The sequence below is a fragment of the Neodiprion lecontei genome, chromosome 5 (genome assembly GCF_021901455.1).
Source record: "Neodiprion lecontei isolate iyNeoLeco1 chromosome 5, iyNeoLeco1.1, whole genome shotgun sequence".
Lineage (NCBI taxonomy): Eukaryota > Metazoa > Arthropoda > Insecta > Hymenoptera > Diprionidae > Neodiprion > Neodiprion lecontei.
The window spans coordinates 31,143,552-31,162,741 of NC_060264.1; the positions used below are offsets into that span (position 1 = coordinate 31,143,552).

The window sequence follows — 19,190 nt, forward strand, 5'->3', positions numbered from 1 at the left end:
TAGTCAGTCAGCGTAAACCCATTAATGAACATTACTGTTCAGGAAAGTGCATGAATGCCCTAACCTCCGGACTGACTTACTTTCGGTCCGAAACAGAATGCTACTTTGATTTATTATCTCACGTTATCTGCATGTTACGTTGTTTGTATCGTCACACAAAGTGAACTCGCATTTTGTTTTAGACCGAAAACAAATTATCCGTATAGGTAAGGCATTTATGCATTTTACTGTACATAGTATATTACGAGAAACCATCAAAATGTACAGCTACACTGTATACGTAGATGCTAACCTGCGCGTATAGTTAACAACATTTGCGGCAAGATGGCGCCGTGAGCGGAGAAGAGACCGAATAGCGGGTTCGTGCGACGTTCTGCAATCGCATTAGTAGGTTTTTGGCCTTCCTCGGGGTTCGGTGATCGCGTGCGTGTGTGCGTGGGTGTATTAAGCTGGCGTTTTCCTACGGTCCGAAGGAGCACGCCTCGAGTATTTCTAACAAATTTTCGCCTGTTTATATATGAAAAACTGTGTAACGTGACAATACCCAGTATAAAAATTGACGCACGTAACGGTACCCGACAAAGAACGGGTACACCTCTGAAATATCCGACTCGAAACAGGAACACTAGACGCGAAAACCCCTGATTTGCACCCCCACAATAAACTAGTGAAAGAACGACCAAAAGATAGTGCACCTGTGCCGGATGTACAGTTACACGCGAGTCGTATACAAAACAAAATAAGAATAATGACCAATTAGGGTTATACGTATACGTATATGCATGCATATCGTACCTGCACACATCTATTTGACGTTTCGAATAGAAAAAAAGATACTCCACTACACTCGTGTTCGGTCTGTTTTCCCCTCTTTTGTTCGAGTGACTCGAATAAAATTAAAAAAAGAAAGAAGATCAAATAAATAGTTAATTAATTATCTTTTCACGCAATAACACACCGAGCGATAGAATAAACAAAGAAATTCGATCAAGATAGATGTATAGAAAGAGAGAGAGCTGGACTGAACAGGGAAAAACAACAGAAGAGTGGTGACATATTGTCTCGCGTTTGAAATAAAAGAGTCACAAAAAACACAGGAGAATTTTCAAATAAATGTTCTCGTGCAACGTGGAAAGCTCTCGCAACGGGCTTAAATACACCCTGTTCGTACGCCCGTCTCTCTGTCTACCCAACACCTTACGGGGGATACAAAAAGTATAAATATGGTGGATGGTGTGCGTGATGGTTAGCGAACTGGCGCGGGTTCGACGAGGGGCCAAGAAATCATACGGCAGACAGTGACTGTGTGTGGCGTTGGTCGGAAGCTAGAAACGACCCCGACCATCTGAATAATAGTAGAGGTGCGTTGTATGACGAGGACGACGACGACGACGAGGTGGAAATCGAAAAAGAGAAGGAAAAGAAAGAAGCCGCCTCCTTCTCATTCTACCGCTGGTTCATGCTCATTCTACTGACGTTGCCTTTGTCTCATCCGTATTAATCGACAAATGAAAAGTCTATCCGCTACCTGCACAGATATGCCGATCGCGAACATCGTTTTAACACCGGATAGAGTGCGTGGTGGTGGTGGTGTGCGGCTGTGAATGAAATTCGACGTCTGGGATGAATAATAAATAAACAAAAGAATCGGCCTCAGTCGTCCATCTATCATAATTATTACGAATGAATTGTTCAAATTTTTTATCAACTTTTCGAGTACGCGCATGGATACGCGATTTTGTGTGCGTTATGTGATTAATTAATACAGCAAATTTTTAACGTAAATATATATATATGTGTATATATTTGCATAAATACGCCGGTTTGAGGGCGAATTTTATATATGCGAATAGAAAATTGTGCAAAGTGAAATATCGTACCGCAACGAAACACGGAGACAAAGACAATTGATGATAATCATCGCGGTAATGGTGATAGGTGTTTTTCAACCTCAAGTCGTGATAAAACTGCCCAAAGGAATTTTATTGTGAAGAATATATGATATAAATAAAATCATAATCGACGTACGAAACTTTCGAAAAGAAGAACGACGATCTCAGATAAGACGCTGAAGTAAAACGTGAACGAATGATAACAGATTTGACGCACGTAACTTGAATTGTCAGTCATACATAAATATACATATGCTGTTTGATATATTGCGTGCGTGTGTGTGAGTGAATGAGTGAGTGATTGAGTGTCTGTGTGCGTGCGTATAATTTCGGATGTACGAAGTCGGAGAAATCAATCTGTTGGATTTAACCAATGAAAACTGGAGGATATCTAATTCGTGACTGAAACATATATTGCACTGCCAGGGTTAAGGTGAATACATATGATCATATTGACACTTCAAATTATACGTACGCTAACGCGTAACTCTGTGTGCGGAGAAGAGAAATGATCGATATTGATACAGGTTCTCAACGGTGTGCGTGATTGAAAAGTAAAGTGGAAGTGTGACCACTCTTGCTGTTTACCTGTAAACCGAGAAACAAGTGAGCGCCGGATTTGATACGATTAAATAGCGAATACTTATTTTCGTTCTCCGACGGTGATAAAAGTAATAAATAATAATATTAACCACAATAGTAGGAGAATAAAGAAAGCGCGAAGCGGGAGAGACTGAGAAAAACAATGAAAAACAATTGAATGGAGCGAAGTCATCAAACTTGGTCGGCCGGCCTCGTGCCAACAACCTCTCGGCTAAACGCGTGCATCTCATAATGCGTTTGTCCTCCTCGTTTACCATAGAGTATAAAATTAGACGTTCGAATCAACGTTTGAAATTTTTTCTCAAAAATATACGACGGACAAAACAAAAGAGATAGGTAATACAATCGGTTTATTAATTGTTGTTTAACGAAAATAAAGGGAAATATTAATTCAAATAAATGAACAAATAAATAAGTGAATCATAAGTGACATTTTAATAACAATCGACGATCCTATTTCAAAGTGTTGTTTCATATGAGTGTAGAAACTCGTTTTCCATAGTTCCTTACTGCATTTAAGCGGGCAATTTGAAATAGATATTTTGTATTTCAAATTGAGACTAACACTAACCGATTTCCGTGATCTTTTTATACGTTACGATTTTCATAATAAAAACGCGCAAGTATCTCTGTTTGAAGAAAATAGATTCAAACTTCGTCTAGTCTACCACATTTTTTGCATCGTTTTATTTTTCGTTTGACACTTCATTACTTGTTTTTGTTTCGTTTTATTTCTCTCTATTTAAATTATTTCATTGAAAGTACTTGTCCAATCGTTTCATCTTCATTTTTCTTTTTCGTTGTAAAAAGAAAACAACAAAGAAATTCCAAAAAAAAAAGAGGGAAAGAAACACTTTTGAAATCGTGATATAAACCAACGCTACTGCCTCTGCAATCGACGATCTCAATAAACCACAGTCACACAACTTAAATATCGCAAGACAGCAGGTGTAGAAACAAGAGGAAAAAGAAAAATAGAAAAGCTCTGTTCTCGGTTTTTTGTTTTATTTTTTCTTCTCATTTAAAGTGAACATCCGCGTCTCGCCTATCAGTATAATAATCGAACAAATATATTACCGTAAAATTGAGACTGAAAACTTAACAACAAATCTCTCTATCACGTTTTAAATAAGCCGAAGTAAAAAGTTTTTCCCTTCGACGATATAATTAAATAAAATAAATAAATAATAATTTTTCTAAACAAAAAAAAAAAAAAAAAAAATCATTGTAATAAATATGAGCAGGATAGAATAAATACTAACCGAAGGGAAGAACGCGATAAATATTAAATATTACAAAAAAAAAATTACAATTCTAAATGGGCACAAATGACTAGCTTAGCACTAGTTAGTAGTTTTATCGAGATGCCGCTATCAAGACCGAACGCGTTTGTACCATCGAACGCGATATCGACGCAGACATACATCTCGACAAACGAAAGTAACCACTTGCCCCCGTTAAAAGGGGGCAGTCTAGTCTTGAAACAGGGTGAATCGCCCCAGAGTCACTCGGCGCACGGAAGTACGCACTTGCCAAGTTTGGGTTCGAGCGCTAACAACAGCCTGCAAAACCTTCCTAGCAATTCGGACAGCCTGAACATCAGCCTGAGTTCTCACACGAGCCATACGAGCCACAATTCTAGCTGCCACAATTCCCATTCCCAACCAAACAGCCAGTCGAGCAGTCCTATGGTGAAAAATGGCAGGACGGAAGGAAACTCTACGGTTGGCGGAAAGCCTGCGACAACAATCGCGACTCCCGACACAGTTATGAAACTCTACATGAAGTACCTTACGCCGCACGAACATCACGAGATATTCAACTATCCGCAGATATACTACATCGGAGCTAACGCTAAGAAGCGACCGGGGATCATCGGGATCGCTGCTAACAACAACGGGTACGACAACGACCAGGGATCGTACATTCACATCACTCACGATCACGTAGCCTACAGATATGAGGTACTCAAGGTAATCGGCAAGGGTTCGTTTGGTCAGGTCGTCAAGGCCTATGATCACAAGACCCAGGAACACGTCGCGCTTAAGATGGTCAGGAACGAGAAGAGATTCTATCGACAGGCTCAGGAGGAGATTAGAATATTGAAGAATTTGAAGGAACAGGATAAGGACAATACAATGAACATTATACACATGTACGATTCGTTTTCGTTCAGAAATCATATGTGCATCACCTTCGAACTGCTTAGTATTAATCTTTACGAACTCATTAAGAAGAACAAGTTTCAAGGCTTCAGCCTCGCTCTTGTTAGAAAGTTTTCACACTCTCTGCTACAGTGCCTCGACGCTCTCTATAAGAACAAAATCATTCACTGCGACATGAAGCCTGAAAACGTCCTCCTCAAACAACAGGGACGCAGCGGTATCAAGGTCAGTTTATATTCATATTATACAGTACTCACTGTTTTATTGATTGGCTCAATTGTATTCAAGTACAAATGTGTCGGATGTATCTCTCACAGTCAAGTTCGAACTCCGACTATTGTTGTAGTTTCACATTCGATCCATCGCTCTGTCGTTATTTTGTGTAATTTGTCTATGGTTCTTCAATCAAGCCCTTTGTATTAAATTGTATTATATTTCACATGAAAGTGGAGAGATATACTTGACGTTGAAGACGCTTTGCAAAATCACGAATTAAACATCCAACCAAAGCGATAAAATGGTAACTTTGTTGCGAAACGATGATTCTGAAATTAAGGGTTGAGGGTGTAAACTGACTTGATTCCTTGTTCAACTACTCTTTAAAAACACATTTAACTACCCACCGTGCGTGTGACACGAATAGTGCTGCTGGTTTATTTTTATACTCGAAAAAGCAGTATATTTTGAAAAATGCCAATGAGTAAAGAAATGAAAATTCTTCCCGGAAATAAACTCTTCATACTGTTGAAGAAATAAAACCTTGGATTTCAGTTGTACGACGGTGACTTTAATGAACGGCTGCTGTCTGCGAGTGGTTGCATATATAGAAACATGCACACCTTAAAGGGGGAATCTTTAAAGAGCAGAACTCAACTCAAGCAGATTTTCTAATAAGATGCTTTCAGTGAGGCGGTAGTAGACTACTTACTTAGTCTTTCAAAGTGACATCACACAAGCATCAGAATTTATGGATAATGTCTCTTTACGCCTCGACGCTGTCATCGATGAATTAGTCATTTCAAGATTTTACATCTTTCGGATTCAAAATTTTCATTCAAGATAAAATCTACTTCTGTACAATAATTACAATATTTCTTCTCATCTCAAGTTTGACCATAAACGAGAAAGAATAACAAAAATAACTCAATTTGTCTCTAGTAAGAAGTTCTCTGACGTCATATTGATTTGACACACTGTGCTGATCTGTGAAAAGTACTGTGATATTTTATTCAATAATTAGTGAATATTTAACACTGACAGTACAATTTCAATTATTTTTGCATGCTGTGTTAATCGTACTCGTATTTATCTGAAAAATACTTTGCACAAATTGGTCCGATCTACTAATGAAACTTAACTATTCTTTGGTATTCATGTTTGGTAAAAGAGTCTTTTCAATAGTGCGCATTATGCACAGTACTTTGAAAGATCAGTCAACTTCGTTAGGTGTACGATAAAAAAAAAAAAAAGAATCCTGGTAAAACGAATATCTACTTTATCGACGCTTGAGATTCGATTGTCTCCCAATTTTTATGATTCTTTCGACTTCTTGGAGAGCTTCAAGTTAATCCGTTTTAGGAACAGACCGCGAATGTCTGGCTGAGAAATGAACCCTCCCGAGTTCCTGTCTCCGAGTAAAAGTATTATTTTCTCCTTTCAAAATATAGATAGAGTGTGCTCTGGGTGAATCTTTGGTCTAGGCTAGGGGAAAACTTATGGCACCCTCTCTTCTCTTTTCTTTCTTTTCTTCCTCGGGTTTCCCGTCTAAATGTGTACCACTTCTATAAATATACTGTACTTAAAGCTTCCCGAGTAATATAGATATATATATATATATATGCATATATATATCTACTATACGTACTTAAAAAAGTTATCTATACCTCATCTTTCGAGAATGTCCTTTACCCTTTGAGTCATAGTGGTAAGTATTCTTACCACCTATTTTATATCCATTTTTTGTATATTTAAAGAACTTTTCAACACATTTCTTTGCGGTTTTTTTTCTATTTCTGATAGTATACTAATAGGTTTTCAATACTCGAAAGTGATTGTTGCGATATAATGTAACTTGTTATTGTTAGAAACAAATTGATTGGAAAATATGTATCAGTGTTCGGGGCCTCTAATTACGAATCTGAATATAGATTTTGAAAATTCAAGATTGGCGGATGCAATATGGTGGATGGAAATTTGAAATTCAATCGAATCCGGAGAAAAAACTCTGTCCAGGAGTTTTTGGGTTCGCCGATTACGAGTCTGAAACCAGATATCGAAAATTCAGTATGGCGAATCCAAACATGGAGTGTGTTGACCGTATTCGATCAAATTTCAAATTTTCGTCCACCACATAGGATCCGCCATTTTGAATTTCCAGAATCTAATTTCAGATTTGTAATCAGCGACCCCGAAAACTGCCTAAAGTTTTTCGGCCGGATTTGATTAAATTTGAAATTTTTGTCCGCCATCTTCAAATTGTGAAATCTGATTTCATATCCGCAATCAGCGACCATGAAAACCGTAAAATACCATCTTGTTATAAAAGTTGACTCGGCACAATAATGCGTGACTCGAGGGTTAAAAGAAGCATTTTTTTTTTCACCTCTATCTTATTAGATTTTCTTCTTTGTCCTTACTGGTGTTCGAATTTACAAGTATGATTATCATTTTCAACGTAAGATTTCTCATACACTTTATAATATCTCTACGGAAAAAGACAACGAGTCACAAGTAAAACCTGTGTGCAAAGATGCGAGCGAAGAACAAAGAAACGATTTTCCGGTAACTGAAGAAAAAACACTGAATTCTGACAGCCATCTATTTATATTCCTTTCTCATTTCTTTCCTTTCCTTTTATTCTTCTCCTTTATGTTTAACTATACATATACCTATACATACACACTTACTCACGGTCGAGTTGTTTAACTGCTGTATGTATGTATGCATGTTATATTTTTAGACAGCTTCGGATGAAAGACTTCCTGGGAATAAATTGGCCTATCCTAATTTTGTTTCGTCGTCATTAGATTTTTGTCGTTGTGTCGTTGTTGTTATTTTTATTATTATTATTATTATTATTATTATTATCGTCGATATTGTCGTTGCTATTTTAAATTTATTACATTATCGAAGTTAATTCTATTCTATACAGTATTTTCTGCTAAGTTTTGCATCAATTTATCAATTTCAAAATCCCGAAATTTTTTCTTGGCAATAGAAAGCGGCTTGATAAAATATATCCACAGTTCTATTTATTGCACTCGGAATTACTCCTCTTCTGCATGTCCGCTGGCTTTCAATTCCTATAGCGCGGAAAAATTCTTTTTCTTTTAAATCCAATACGCTTGCCGTTGCTGCTGCCCAATCCTAATAAAATTTAATAAACGGCCGATTTGTCCGTGAAGTGTCAAATACAAGTTTATCGAATCAATTTGAAGCGACAGAATGACGAGGTTGACCTTTGTGACTTTAATGTCGCGATGCATTTTTGAGAAATATTTTTATCTCTCAAATTTATAAAGATCGTTTGAAACTTTAGCAAACCATAGTACAGTAGTACAGATTATTATGACGCTCGTATATCTCGTTGGAAACTAAGTTACTTCAAAGTAATTTTGATTATATCACATTAACATCTGTAAGACGTTATATTTTATTTTCTATGATTTGGGGATGCAGTAAATATTTGCAATTAATGTATAAGTTTGCATTTTTCTTTATCCTTTGACATTTATCGTCGCGCATTTAAGCTAATATTCACCGTCATATTTACACAATTTATTTATGGACACGTGTACATGTCCCGTTGTGTTGTGTTTGAAATAATGATTTTTTTTTGTCATGTTTATTTATTGCTTGGTCGGTAGTCGTCAATCTTCGACGGCGATGTTTTGTTGCTGCTGCTTGCTGTACACATCTTTTGCCTTGCCTGCTGCAAAGCTGCCCTTATGACTCTTTGCTAAATTCAATTCCAGATTACTGTCGCAAACTGGTTTTGCCAGTCCTCTTGGTAACCGACAACTTTGTTGTGACCTCACAACACTGCCGGGGATATAGTGTCGAGGCTAAGAAATTATAACGTATATTATACTCTGGCGTATACATATATAATATGTCACTTATATTTTTACAGGGTGTTTCAGTATCGCGCTCACGTGTTCCGTTAAGAGGATGCCATAGGCACTCGTTACCGACCGAGTAAAATGTCCCTTATTTTGGTTTTAGACGAGATCCTTACTGACCGAGCAAAACATCCCTTATTTTGGCTACGGTCAGTCTTTATCGACCGAGTAAAATGTCCCTTATTCTGGTTGTAGACAGTCCTTACCGATCGAGAAAAATGTCCCTTATTTTGGCTATAGTCAGTCCTTGCCGGTCGAGTAGAATATCTATTATTTTTACTATAATCAGAACCTGAACATCACTGACATGAAATTACGACTGAGAATAAATCTCAAATTGTTATGTTGCGAGAATAACGGCAGGAAATATTTTACTTACAATTAGCAGTTATTCGATCAGAGGACTACATTTTATGGCATTATTTTCGTCTTCTGTCCAGCATTACATGATGTATAATTACATAGGTTCCGATAGTAGTCAAAATAACTGATGTTATACTCGGTCGGTAAACATTGATTATACCATCCTCTTAATACCACAGCCGCAGAACTAAAAACAGGTTGCAATCTTGCTTTTTTTCAATTTAGATGATTATTATTATTTTTTTTTTTTAACTGTCGTTTCTCTTCGTGCAAATCAATTATTCGATGTGTTTAATTCCTCGTGTTTTCTTTCGTTCTTCTCTTGTATATAAAACAAATTTCAAGAGTATACGAGTAAAAATACTCGTTCCTAATGCCGCGGTTATCGTAAAATTTGTTTCAACTCTCTGCGCGACGGATTTAGAATCTCTTCTTTCCGTTTCGAGTTAGGCTAATTTTTTGCTTCTTCTTCCGTCAACTTCTGCTTTTATTGGCCTGGCAACGTCGTCTGTTACAGACGCTTCTTCCGGTCAGTTTTTCAGGTTGTTCAAATTGCCGATCGTAAAGATATTTTCATTCTTTTTTACACCCCTTTTTTTTTTATAGTCCACATTCTCTCCTTCGATTATCGCGCGTCATTGAAAGCTAAGCTAAGACAGCTGTATATACAAACAAAACTGAGTTACGTTAATGCAGTTATGATTTCTACCGTTAGCTGACGAGTTTTTGTATTATAGCGCACTGATAGTAAATAATTCTTCTAATTCACAACATTAAGAATTGAATTTCATTTGAAACGTGTTAAATGTATTAATCTACAGGATTCATTTTCGTTTCACCTTGTGCAATTGTTTACGTATACTTGTAACACGTAAGAATAACAAAAAAAAATCGATACAATTGTTTTTTTTTTTCTCCTTGAGGAAAAAGAACTAATTGAACAGAAAAATTGGAATAATTTCTATTTTTGGACAGTATAACAATGAACCATTACAGCACCTCTTCTACTCGTTCTTCCGGTTTCTTAACCTTGACGATTGGATCGCGATACCGGACTAATAATAATTATGCACGTGAGGATTTTATTAACTCTCAAATTCCCCTGCATTGTCTTTGACCTAGTTAAATTAATAACTCAATCCATCGGTCGTCAATGAGCTACGTGAAACAAGAGACACATTCAACTCGATGATGTTGCGTATGAGACCATATTCAAAGAGTTCGTATACCCTACGATATAAGCCTGTGTACGAATATATATTTATTTTTTTAATTTTTTATTAATTTGCTACTCTTGCAAGTAGTACGCGACCGATGACCTTGATACTACATCGCTTTACACTGTACAGTCATTGCTTTATAAATCTGTATAGTGTATAATAACACTCAAGGTTTGATTAACACTACGCAGTATAACGTACTCCATGTTATTGTAAAACATGTTTGTTGGTTTTTTTTGTTTTTTTTCATCATTATCATCGTCGTTGGGATTTAAATAAGTTTTCTTCTTCCGCGTGTACAATATATTATTCGCGGTCTTCTTTTCGATTCATTCGTCATAGGATTGATCGAACAATTCTTAATTAATTGCCGGACAATCGAGCAGCGCGGATAAGAAGTAATACAAAAGACGAGAAGAATCACAAAGATTAGCGGTTGGACCGCGTTTAATAAAACTCTTCAATTCGCACATCTAAACGGTTTTCTAATCGTTTATAGCAACCAATCATCGACCTTTCTCCAGTATTTTTACTCTCCGTCAGCAGTGATTATACACACGAAATTTTATATTTTTTAATTTTTTAAATTTTATATATATATATATACCGTTTTTTAAAACATATTTTCAATGTTTAACATATCCGAAAAATCTAATGCAGTTCTGATTATTAAATGGAAACAAATTTTGTACCCGTTATAACTTAATATTTTTATTCTTATCAAAAGCAAGAGATTTGCTGCAGACGGACATTTCAAGTATCTGAATATTGACTATCTTGGGTTACTATGTATGTTCAAGTATCCGTGTCTTATCTATAGATATGTCAATAGAATTATATAGATTCCGGAACATATATAAGGTAAATGAGTGTTGATCTATAACGGATTTATTATCGTATCGTAGAACGATCGTTATAATCTCTGGATATGCTAGATGAACGATGAAAAGGATTCCACACAATTTCTCGAATCAGTTCCGCAACCAAAGATAAAATACCGCGGGGATAACGACTTGTTAGATTGACACGTATTCTAAGATTGAGTTTGTTTCGCGCTCGGCCGACTGTGGCGCTGTAGGTTTCCCTGCGTTGCCAACATAACTGTCTAGTGTAAAAAATTTGCGGTCTCAGATTCATTGTCCCCAAGTGTACATATCATATACTTACAATTCTGATACATATATTTATATATATATACCGTGTTTGCAATCCTCAGACAGCCTACTTTCCCCCGGCAGTTCGATTTATTTTATATAGTTTAATTGTTACGTTGTTGAAAAATTGATATTTTTAAAAATAAAAAGAAACGTCCTCACTAATTCAAGCTTCCAGTTTTTTTTGTCGTAAAATCTTGCAAAACAATCATTTTCATCGTACAGTCTTATAAAATGCCTCGCATTCGCGGTGATTTTCTAATTCGTCAAAAAACTAATTTTCAGATCTTGTAAAAGCAAAAACATAAAAAGGGGGGGGGGGGGGGGACGAAAATATTTCTCTAATCTGAAACAATAAAATAATTTACATACGTACATAGAGTTATATACGGTATACACTCATATCTATGTTCAATACAGTGTATCTTATATACTTGTGATATATTTCAACTGAGAAGGGACACATTTATACGTATTTTAGTCGAATCGATAAAATCAATGTGGGACCACGAAAATAACTGTGCTTGAAATTCATAAGGTAACGGTGTGTGCGTTTATGTATATACATTTGTACACACATATATATATATATATAATACATTCGGACTTATGCCTGCGTATACCGTTTGCCACGTATAAAGGTAAATTATTTTCAGTAATAAGCTCTGTGAGCTGAATGCATATAACATACATATAATATATTAATAACATGCATCGTAATACGTACATGAATATTGAACGGTAAAAATGGAAACAAAAATTAAAATATTTATAATCCACGTTTCGTTTTACTCGTGTTGTTGTTATAATGAAGAAATTGGAAATTGAGGGGCTTTGCTAATTGGATTCAAAGAAACAGTAATTAACCGGCACTGTGATGACCCGATCATTTTCTCCCATCCCTTTATCGCTCATTGATTGTATTATTAATATCATTGTTATTATTATTATTGAAATATATATGTAAACTTGAATACAAGAGCCAAAGAGTTTAATAGAAATGTTAATTGATCCATTTTAATGATTAGACTTTGCGAAGTAAGGTTTCTTTACGTTGTGTATACCGTGACTCGGCAAGTTTGAATTATCAACTATTTTAGTTAGGGCTTGGAAAAGAGAAAAATAAAAAGTAATAAAAAATAATCACTTAACGTCCTTGACGTAATACTCAGGTTTATTTATTCCGGTTGACATAATTGGTTCTTTGTACACAAAGATAAACCACCATGTGAATTTCAACTTCCGTAGTTGATTGTTAGACCTCCGATCTATTTCAATCGTTTATTATTTCTTTTCTCCTCTCCATCTGAACCGGAAATCTCTTGTGGTTATTAATAGACATAAAGTGTAACATGAATATAATAGTGTTGATGTTATATATATATATATTAGACTTCGTTTTAGATAAGGTGCAATTTTTTTTTTTTTTTCACATGTACTAGGTGGTAAAGACTAATGTTCAGACCTCGTTTCGGCAAAAAGATAATAAAAATATTGCTCCAATTTGAAACATTCTAATATTTCCTACACAGGCATATTTCTTCATTTCTTTCGCCAATATCCGAATATACATATATGTATAACCTTCGAGCTTGCAAGCTCTGGTGAAAGTGAATAACGGTTTGCAAGTGTAATAAAATTTGCATACAAACTTTTGCGGGCGTGTAATAGTAGAAAAGAAAAAAAAAAATGTCGGGGATTATTATACTTGAAGTATTATAGTTACGTTTTATCCCACCGTGCGAATCTCCTGCATCAGAAAATGTAAGACTGTACCTACATACCTAATAATAAAACACGAGAACGACGACCACTGGCATCATCTAAGAATTCTAACAACTAGCGAAAATATATAATACATATCGCGTCTGGACTAGTTTTCGCACGTGGTGTACTTCTCCACCTCGACGACGGGATCATAGACCCGTAGACATATCTCCACGTTTTTTTTTCTTCCCCCCCTTTGCTTACATCTAGTGAGTGAAAACTTGGCAGACGTGCAACGACGCTCTGTGAAAACTTTTTTTTTTTTCTTAGCTTTTTTTTATTTAACAGAACCAATTTGTAGACCCCTTTAATAGAGGAACGTTTTGTATTTAAGGAGGCCACTATCCTTCATTGCAAATATATGTATACTAACGAAAGATACTTTACCCATGTACGAAATATCGACGTTGGTTTCTTAAATTTGCTTAGAAATAACAGGCAGATAGTGGTTTAATTATATTATCTAAATAATTGAGCGGCATCTGGTAGCTTCAAATATATTGATTCGTACAGTTTACTGAATCTATTTCGTGTGGATGAAGTCTAGCCAAATTTCACCAGATCAATAGAGGCGCTATTCGATGAAATCCAAAGGTGATGTTGACCTGCCGTTTGATACGATGTTTGATAAACTCTTTTTTATCTCCCAAGTTATATGTAGTATTGCTGTGCGATTGATCGATTAATCGGCAGCTTCGATTGGTCGTTTTTCTAATTAATCGATTAATCAACGGTTTCGATTAAGCGTTTTTACCGATTAATCGATTAATCGGCAGTTTCGATTCATGTACCGATTGAGCTGCAGAATTATTATTAGGCAACTTCGATTAATCGATTAATCGAAAAAAATGATTAATCGAAGCTATCGATTAATCTCATAGCACTAATTTGTACATGTTTTTTCATACTAAACTTTTCCTAACCAACCTAATATCTCAGGGACTAAAAACAGACATCTAAAAAGTTGTTGGACAACCAGCTGAGGAAATGTAAAAAAGATTTATACGATTTTGAGCTGTGATCTTTTTTCGAATCATTGATCGCAGCCTTTCGGACTATAGTTTGCGATCGTTTTTCATTTGCAATTTAAATACTAATTCGATAGGTAAAATAGTATAATATTGTAAAACTTAATTCTACCGTTGTTCAAAATCAGCCACCTTCGTTGTTGAGTAAAAATAATCGAACTTGTCATGAGGAATTAACGACCTATTAATCTGCAAAAGATCCGTTAGATTTCTTCAAACACGTTACAACACAGTCGTGACATAACTCCGTGGTGAAAAACGTGTAATCTCATGTACACCCACGCGCAAACCATCAGCAATGATTTGTTGCTTCCAATGCTATAATTGGTACAGATTTTCTTCCCTCCGAGTCGCGCACGCAGGCTAGGCGAGTGGAAAATTTGTTTCGCGACATACGCACAGTGTCGTCTTTTTCTTCTCGACTATAGATAGACATGCCTTAATAATGGAACCAGCGTCAGAGTAGTTATAATAATCTCGTTAAACGGGAAATCGCGGCCCGGTATACGAAGACTAAGAATTTACTGTTTCTAGGTCTGTCGAGATGAAACTGTGAAACTTGGCTGATCGAGCGTCTCATTGCGCATGCGCGAGATTTATCGTCTTTTAACGCAGGTTTGCCAACTCAAAATAATTCAGCTGTCAAACGGAGCTCGTTGAGGTTACGTCGGTGACGCGAATGTTTTTAGGTTAACCGTATTTCGGATAGTTGACGTAGTGATTCAAGGAGGCTAGGAAAACTCTTATTATCATCAATTCGCCAATTGACGCGGAAGAGTTTCACATCTCACACCCCGTTTCGATCCAAGTTGGCAACCCTGCGACGTGTTCCAATCTCGCCCACCAGTAGAGTTGGATTATTTTGTGTTCGGGAGTCGATCGCTCGTCATGCCGAGTTTCACTGTTTCAGCTCTCGGTGTAAAAACAAACCAAATCTTTGGTTTATCCGTCTAAGTTGCCGATGAAAAATGCCGAATGTATCTAACCTCTCCTTGTATAATCTGTTCCCAGGTGATTGATTTCGGCTCAAGCTGTTACGAACACCAACGAGTGTACACGTATATACAGAGCAGATTTTACCGAGCGCCCGAAGTGATATTGGGAGCTAGATACGGGATGCCGATTGACATGTGGAGTCTGGGTTGTATACTGGCGGAGATGTTCACCGGTTTCCCCCTCCTACCAGGCGAAGACGAGGCCGATCAGCTGGCCTGCATAATAGAGCTGCTGGGCATGCCGCCTCAGAGGTTGCTCGACAGTGCTAAGAGGTCGCGGAACTTCATAAGCTCGAAGGGGTACCCGAGGTACTGCACGGCAACTACGATGAGCGACGGGACGACAATGCTCAGTGGCGGCCTCTCGCGTCGGGGGAAAAGAAGGGGTCCTCCAGGATCGAAGGAGCTGAAGAGGGCGCTGAAGGGATGCGAAGACGCCTACTTTCTCGACTTCATACGAAAGTGCCTAGAGTGGGATCCCGAGCTTCGGATGACGCCGAATAAGGCGTTGAAGCACAACTGGCTTAGGAGGAGGCTGCCCAAACCGCCTGGTGAAAAAAATGACTCTCAACAACAGCAGCAGCAGCAGCAGCAACAGCAACAGCAGCAAAACGCTGTGCCGGTAACAGCGCCAACTTCCGGACTGAGGACACCCGCTTCCGGAAGTAGAAACTCTAGCAAAACAACGTCGATTCCACCGTTAAGTTGGCGGACGGACGCGGATTTACGATCTATGCTTAAGAATTACAAATAGTACGAGATTTACCAGTCGAGTTATGGATAGTTGCGGTTGTTACTATTGTCATTATTATGTCATCGATATGTTTGATCATCGTCGTTGCATACCTGCTGCATATGACGTCGGTTCATCATTATCGGGTCATTGCTTATACAATGTCGTACTGCCATGACCAAAACAAAAATTGAAAGAAAAAAATACCGCGGACTAGTTTTTCTTTCTTTCTTGATTCGTTTTGGAGACTATGGGAACTTGACGAGTACGTCTGCACGGTATAACTCTGGACTCTTTACACCCTCATTAACATGTGACAATTGTTTGGACGGCGTCCGTCAGACGAGTAGTATAGATTAAGTGATGAACGGCGGCTACGTGCGAATGACAAATTCGAATTTTAACTGTCTCTGCGTTTTTCTAAAAAAGAAAAAAAATAAACACAAGACGTTTATTTTAGACTCGACCCAAATTAAGGATTTTAGTGTTTTGACTAACTCCAGCGTGCTGGCGGTAGTACAAACTCAATTAACAAGAGGCTGGATATCGTTTTCCTTTTTTCCTCTATTTCTCTCTCTCTCTCTCTTCTTCCTCTCTCTACCCCTTTTTTTGTTATACCCAGTGATTGTGCAGGGTCTAATACATATTGTCTAATATTGCGATTGACATAAATAAAATATCTATCTATCTATCTATGTCTCTCTCTTTCGCTCTCTCGAGATGTCTTGTGTTAGGTGAATTTAATATTGAACGAGATGAGATCGCTTCGCCGTCACATCTGCGTTTCTCTTTCGTCTGTAAATTGCCAAGAGAGGTACAGAAGGCTTCGTGACTAAGGCAGCAGTTTCAACTTGGGTCAGTTTTCTTTTTCGAACATAAAACCAGTGTCGTTCATATATGTATGCATAGAGTTTCCTTAAAACCCGACCATTGCAAACGGACCACTCAAAATCTCAATGCCCTGACCTGCTGCAGCTTTTGAGCCATCTTGGATCATATCCAGACTTTTGTAATGCATGTTTCTCATCACGTCACATGTGCAGTAAACACCTAAGTTATATGGCAATTAATATGAACCGACTGGTCGGTTTATTCTCGACCGAAATCGGCCCTTCAATACAGACCGGGGTAAAGTATTTTTGTAAGTAAAATACTCAGCAAGAGAAAATTAGCTTCAACGTTGAACCGAGAAAAAATATTTCTTACTACGACAACGGTTGTCGATATCGTTGACATCGCAGAAAAATGTGGTACAATTGAATGTTTAACGTCATTTTAATTGTCAATAGATAAACGAGATGGAGGATTGTTCATTCCATGGAACGTGGAAAAAGTTCGAAAGATATTTCTTGTCCTGATACTTGATATCTTTTAGCTGCTGCGTTGACGAGGCTACAAATTCAGGTGTCTTAACTAAATTTTATCGTAAAATTCAGTGCAGTAAACTTTGTTGCTGGTTGACTGTGCGAATATAAAGTGGTGTAATAAAATAGACCGTGAATGCTAGTGACGCTCGTTAAGTTTCATTATATGCAATGAAAGAAGAAGACAAAAAGAGAGGGAGGGAGGGTGGGAGAAAGAGAGATAGAGAGAGAGAGAGAGAGAGAGAGAGAGAGAGTGAGGGGGGTGGGGGGAGGGTAATTATAGGAATATGAAATAAGGATGAACTGCTGCGGGTAGTAAGATTAATATTTCAAGGCAATTGAGTTAGTCTAGTCCTTTTCAAACTATTATACCTGTAACGATAGTAATTCGCGATTTTTAAGTACTACCTACTTACAGGATTCTGTAACCATTTATTCTTATTCCACTGTTACCGATCCCCATTTCTCGTACATTTTTTATCACGCATGATTCTTTCCTTTGTTAATCGGCATAATTGAATGGTTTGGACACAGGTGAAGGAGCTAGTTCCGTCTGATAGCTTCTGACCTACATAACTATTCGTGTGCATATATATATATATACATACACACACACACGCGATACAATACATACGTCTCTAGGAAGACGTCCGAGGAACAAATAGATAAACTGTTACATGTGGGCCGGCTCGTTAGTCCGCCATGACAGTTCGAATTTAGAAATCTGAGAGGGAGAGAGAGAGAGAGAGAGAAAGAGAGAAAGAGATAGATAGATAGATATATTGCGAGAAAAGCTTTTACCTACTTTTTATTCTTCTTTGTAATTGTTTCATTTTTAAATGTGTAATACATTGAGGGGAAAATATCTCGATGTTGTTACAGTCGCGTTAGCGACGTATTGAAACTTGAACCATCTTAAACTGATGAAACTTTTAGTCAAATTTTTAATTTCCTATAGTTGACAATTTCTCGGAATGGGTATCCACATCCAACGTTATATTCTTCATCAGATATCGCAACGGCTGCTACATATGTATAAGTATATACATAATTTCTAACGTGCGTGTAATTTTTAAATTTCGAATTGCACGATCGTCCTTGCTTTTATTACGTTTTGCAATCGGAATCGCTGTAAAAAAAAAAAAGAAATCTGGAAAAGTAATCAACTTGAAATGATTTGTAGCATGAGAAAAGATGCGGGAAAAAGAAACATGTTAATAACCATTGAAAACAAGTTGCTGGGTTACTTGACCTCAAGACTACATGCAATAAGATATAACGTCTTTTCATACAGAAGTGAAGACTCAAATTAATTTCCGGTAAGAAGACAAAAAAAAAATAGACAAAAAAACAAAAAACAATGAACCGAAAACAATTCTGAGATTGCGGTTAAATTGTATGAGGTAAAAAAGTGAGCGATATTTGAGATGCAAAGCCGTTCAGAAATCTACAATAGTGAAAAAAGAAAGAAATGAAAATGAAACAAAATTATGTAGATATATATATATTGACACAGATAGTTGAAGAAGTCATTATTACATACCTATATGTATAGACGATGAGGATGTTTAGTAATTGAGCCCCGTGATATACGGAACAGAGTAATTGTTTTGTGATATGGAACTTAAAGACACACACAGGCATATATGTATATACACACATGGTGCATACCCACCTGTTATATATTACGTGGATAGTTTATATCCGATAGTAGGCTATATACGCTACGAGTTGAATGGAAATTGTTTAATAAGAGTTTGACTAGCAGCGGTTGCGTCTTGAAAG

The 19,190-nt window shown here is 37.0% G+C and overlaps 1 protein-coding gene across 1 annotated transcript; it reads left to right on the forward strand.

Annotated features, from left to right (window-relative positions):
* The first annotated feature begins 380 nt into the window (after window positions 1-380).
* On the forward strand, window positions 381-17,595 carry LOC107226836 (dual specificity tyrosine-phosphorylation-regulated kinase 2). The gene is made up of 2 exons (XM_015667782.2): window positions 381-4,885; window positions 15,325-17,595. Exons 1-2 carry the CDS (start codon window positions 3,824-3,826, stop codon window positions 16,060-16,062), a joined length of 1,800 nt encoding a protein of 599 aa, XP_015523268.1. The 5' UTR covers window positions 381-3,823; the 3' UTR covers window positions 16,063-17,595.
* Window positions 17,596-19,190: the final 1,595 nt, after the last annotated feature.

Excerpts from the sequence above, each read along its gene's own strand:
- LOC107226836 (XM_015667782.2), top strand. The coding sequence starts at position 3,824 with ATGACTAGCTTAGCACTAGTTAGTAGTTTTATCGAGATGCCGCTATCA. Across the intron at positions 4,886-15,324 it reads AGGGACGCAGCGGTATCAAG|GTGATTGATTTCGGCTCAAG; the intron begins GTCAGTTTATAT and ends ATCTGTTCCCAG.